General features: G+C 31.2%; 1 protein-coding gene across 1 annotated transcript; it reads right to left on the bottom strand.

The window, feature by feature from the left end:
- Nucleotides 1-1669: 1669 nt before the first annotated feature.
- LOC114716494 (uncharacterized) lies at nucleotides 1670-4295 on the bottom strand. The gene is made up of 10 exons (XM_028901487.1): nucleotides 4149-4295; nucleotides 3776-4049; nucleotides 3570-3681; nucleotides 3350-3477; nucleotides 3156-3240; nucleotides 2917-3052; nucleotides 2650-2807; nucleotides 2435-2555; nucleotides 2124-2297; nucleotides 1670-1945 (listed from the first exon to the last, which is right to left on the bottom strand). The coding sequence occupies exons 1-10, from the start codon at nucleotides 4293-4295 to the stop codon at nucleotides 1670-1672; spliced, it is 1611 nt and encodes a 536-aa protein (XP_028757320.1).
- Nucleotides 4296-4639: the final 344 nt, after the last annotated feature.

Raw genomic sequence — 4639 nt, forward strand, 5'->3', positions numbered from 1 at the left:
GGGTTTAGAACATACAAGCTATTCTAATATTCGAGCAATAGTAGCATCTAAAATGAGAGGCAAACAACTTTGTTTTTAATGCAATAGAAACAGGTATGTGTATGTCCTTATATATATATGTATATATATATATAAAAGATGATGTTGATCTTGATGAATAGTAACAACTTTCTTGACATTAGTTTATAACCATTGGATAGTTTTATTTCAATCCGACTCCTTCAATCTCATTGGCTACTTCACTGTCTATCCATGCCATTGCTTTTATTAAATATTAATTTTTCATATACATATTACTAAGTGAACAGCACTAACACTGTACGAAATTGATAGCAAATGTGTGGGAAATTGATGGGAAGTAACTGTGGCAAATTGATGGCAAGTGACTGTGGAAAACTCATGGTATTCACTTCGACGCTGTATCCGTGCCGTGTGGAATAAATGTTGCAGCATTATATTATGTTATAGAACAATTCTAATTATTATATATACTATATGCTTGTGCAGACCGAATAAAGATACTTTGATAGCAAAACGAAGATCTAACTTTTATTTCATTTTTATTATTCATTAGAGATACTAATTTTGGTCTTAAATATAACACATATTTATTATATTTATTTATATTTTCTGTAAATTATCCCTATGAGTACTCTCTGAACTATAATCAAATACAAGAGCGAGGCAGGATTATGTTTAAAGAAGATGATAATGGTATTTTAGGATAAACGTGTCATATTTTTTATAATTAACTAATTTATCTAACTTTCTTAATATAATCAAATTAGTTAAATAGGTTTTATATTAAAGATCGGAGGAGTAACAAATAAATATTTAATCCTATTACAATACCAAAAAATATGTTTCATAAGTTTTTAAGCTTTATATGAAGTTTGTGTATTTATTTTCAAATAGCTCATAAGATATGAGTTTTGTTCCGCAAGCAAAAGAAATTGCATAATTCATTTCAACATTTGTTGTCAATGGATTCTGTATAACGTATCCTTAAATATAATCCTGATGTTTAAGAGGATGTGTCCTCAAGATCTGAAATATACATTTATATGTGTGTGTGTGTCATCAATATAACTTCAAACTTTTTATAATCTGGATATTCAAATAAGATAAAGTGAATGTTTAAAATTTCAAGTAGAAAAATAAAACATCATTTTTTGCCACCCAATAATTGTTTTAAGCTAAAATTAAAATATAAAAATGTAATTAGCCTATTAGTCTGAATTTTTATGGGAAAACAGTAAAGTTAAAGTGAATCCCCGTATAAATTGTATTTTATACTAATATTGTTCCCACAATAACCTATATGATGAAGTCAATCATTTCCAATATATCGTCCTAGATTCAAATAATTCATAAAGATACGAAATAGAATCATTAACTTGAGATGAGAGCAACTAAACCATGAAAATACAACACAAACGTAAACTACTTTGATTAAATAAAAACTTACAAAGGTTCATAATGACACATACTAAGGTAAACAACATAAATGATACAAACACAACTTCATCACAGAACTAACTAAAAGGAAATACAAACTTCCAACTGACAACAGACAGAACAGCCACACGAACAACTTTTAAGAACTGCAAAGGATAAGTAATACACTTAACACATATAATATTGGACAAGACACCCATTATCTGTTACACTACTTCTCCAACTTGATAGTTTTCACATGCTTCTGTTCATTACTTGAGCTTGATCCAGTGTTAGTACCCTCAGCAATAGCATCCTCAACATTCTTCCTCACGACGCTTCTTTTTCTCCCTTTAACTGGAGGAGCTTTAACACGGTTGACCATATTTGAAAGTGTGACATCCTCTTCAGCAACACATTGTGAAACTAAATCTTTTTCCGCAATTAGAGGAACTCCTTGAGTAACATTCATATGTTCCTGACTTTGTTCCACAGCAGGTTGTGAATACTGAATAAAGCATGATCAACATCATTTATAAATATCAGAACAATTGATGGTATTTAAACATATAAATCAGAATTTGAAGGGTCCTTAATTTCCTCAATCTGCTCACAGAATAGTGCATTTAAATGGTGAATATATCTTACAATATGTAAAAAATGATTTAATCAAATTAAACAAATACCTCAATGGATGCCTCAGTAAATTGATCCATTAAATCTTCACATAAATGATATTGCATCACACTAATACTGGAACTTGGATGTCGTTTATTGTAGTCATTCAGTTTAAGAGTCAACAACATACTCTTCCCAACAGGATTGTCCAGATTTTTGGGGAAATCAACTTCCTCAGGATCCTAATCCATCACAAATCCTTCAATCAGATATAAGGTTTCAATTTTAATGAGGCTAAATCAATCAACATTATTTTATATTTCAGTATACCAACAAATTAGTAAACATATCATATATCAAATTATAAGGATTGTTATACCTCATCTAGAATAACCTTCAACTCAGCGGCTGAATTTTTAATTAACTCAACCGCAAGTTTATCCCAGAATATTATTGAAGCAATTCCTGTCTCATCTTTCACAGTGTAATGAAGCTTCATCCTAAAAACATAAACAAAGTAATACATAAGGTAGTTTATATACTGAAATATCTAAGAATGCATAAACTACCATTTTTAACCAGTGCAAAATATACTTGTGGTCAATAAACTCTGGTTTCTTCTGACATGATGGGCATATCCAACTCTCATTCTCTAAACGAAGCTTTGTACCACACTTGGAGCAACCTTGATAGATCCAACCATATCTGGTCTCTAACTTTTGAATAATGCACCTAATGACAAAAGTTTCTCCCTGACATACAAATGTACAAAGTTATACTGATTAAAATAACTTATACAATATTGAATTTATAAATTATAAATTAGATTTAGATAGTATAACTATCATAAACCTTACTAACCATGGGTTGATCTTTTATGTTTGATATAGCAATCGGGCTTTGGTTGCAATTGATGCTAGTACGTGACTGTTGACTCAGTGGAGTTAGTACGGGCTGGCTAAGGAAGGACAAACTTGGAGAGCCATTGTCTTTTGAACTATAATATAATAAGCACCAACAAATTAATTTATATAATCAATTAAGTGATTAATTGAGCAATTTGATTGAATTGATTGAGTTTATTTGTTAGTTTTGCAAACCTATCAATCATTAGTTGCACTTCCTTGATGGGTGGGTTGAAAAACACCCTTGTGGCATTAAAAGAATTGCAAACCTGTGCTCTTCCTATATTTAGATAGGTAATGGAAGAAATAATAATTAGTCACAGCCAATAAATCTTGAGAACAAAAAGTATTCTATATATAAGGTCATTAAAGATTATGATATATCTTACCATCTTCTGAAAAACCAACCCTAGCCAGGTTTAACAACACCACAACAGGTGTCTGTGTATTCTGGAGCTGAGACATGAAAGCATCGCTGGCACATTCATCAAATAATATACATTCTACATTGATTCCGCTGAAATGCATGAACATGAATTATCAATTATCATCATTAGTATCTACATAAGTCGTTGCACAGTAAAGGAAAAAAAACGAAACAAAAGTTACTGAAAGGTTCTGTACTCAATGTCACTCAGCACCATCCTCAATTTATTCTTGGTTTCATTGTCCCGCCGATATTCTTCAAGAGTGCCAATTGATTTGACAAATGCTAAAACGTCTGGAAAATAGAGCAACACATGAAGTGTCAATAATTCAGTAACAACATAAATGATAATACTATTATTAAAATGAATGAAAATGATGTCAAATACCTATCAAGTATTCAATATTATGCTTCTCATTGAGTTTCTCTATCTCAGCAAGTGGAAAGAAAGAGTAGGAATAAGATGGCACAATGGCTATTTTCTCAGCAACATGTGTTCGTGGAGTTATAGTGATCTTGAAAGGATGAGTGGTAGCTCTATATTGGCTAACATTAGCAGAGACCTCAAAATTAGCAAAGAAATAAGTCTCTCCTTCAATGATACTGTGGCGAAACTTGTCATGTAAACTTTTGGTTAGAACACTTGCTTGTATTTTATCCCCCTGTAAACAAAATAATGATTTCCATTAAACTAAAGCATTAGTAAAAAAAAACCACAAGTGACATATGCAATTTGTTAATATTTGTAAAGATAAAGAGACCTCTTTGTCTAATAAAACCATTGTCACGCAGAAGATATCAGCAGATGATCCCTTATGGAAGACATTCCATTTCCTGAAAACTCTTGCAACTATGTGCCACCTATCGGTTCCATCATTCAAATGTCTTAGGAGTGATATACGTGGCATCTTCAATAAAACTGAGAAAGTGTGATGAAAATAAAAGGTTGAAGATTGAAAGACTCTTAAAATAGAAATTCAAAGTGTTTCAATGGTGAGCATGCATGAAGGAAGTAAGTTATATTTATACACAAGCATAGCATTGTAAAAATGAAGCGGGAAAACAAACCACTAAAATTCAATGAAGAATACATGTTTTTTGGCGGGATAATATGAGCGGGAAGATGATACTAAAAATAAAAAACTGCAAGTACTTCAATGGTAAAAAATGTTTCAGAATAACTTCTACTGCTATTCATAGGTAGAGAAGGAGGTTATACTTACCTAGATGTCAAGCAAGATATTGTTAGAAG

Source organism: Neltuma alba, unplaced genomic scaffold, assembly GCF_004799145.2.
Source record: "Neltuma alba isolate B1F8T4 unplaced genomic scaffold, ASM479914v2 tig00002069_pilon, whole genome shotgun sequence".
Taxonomy (NCBI): domain Eukaryota; kingdom Viridiplantae; phylum Streptophyta; class Magnoliopsida; order Fabales; family Fabaceae; genus Neltuma; species Neltuma alba.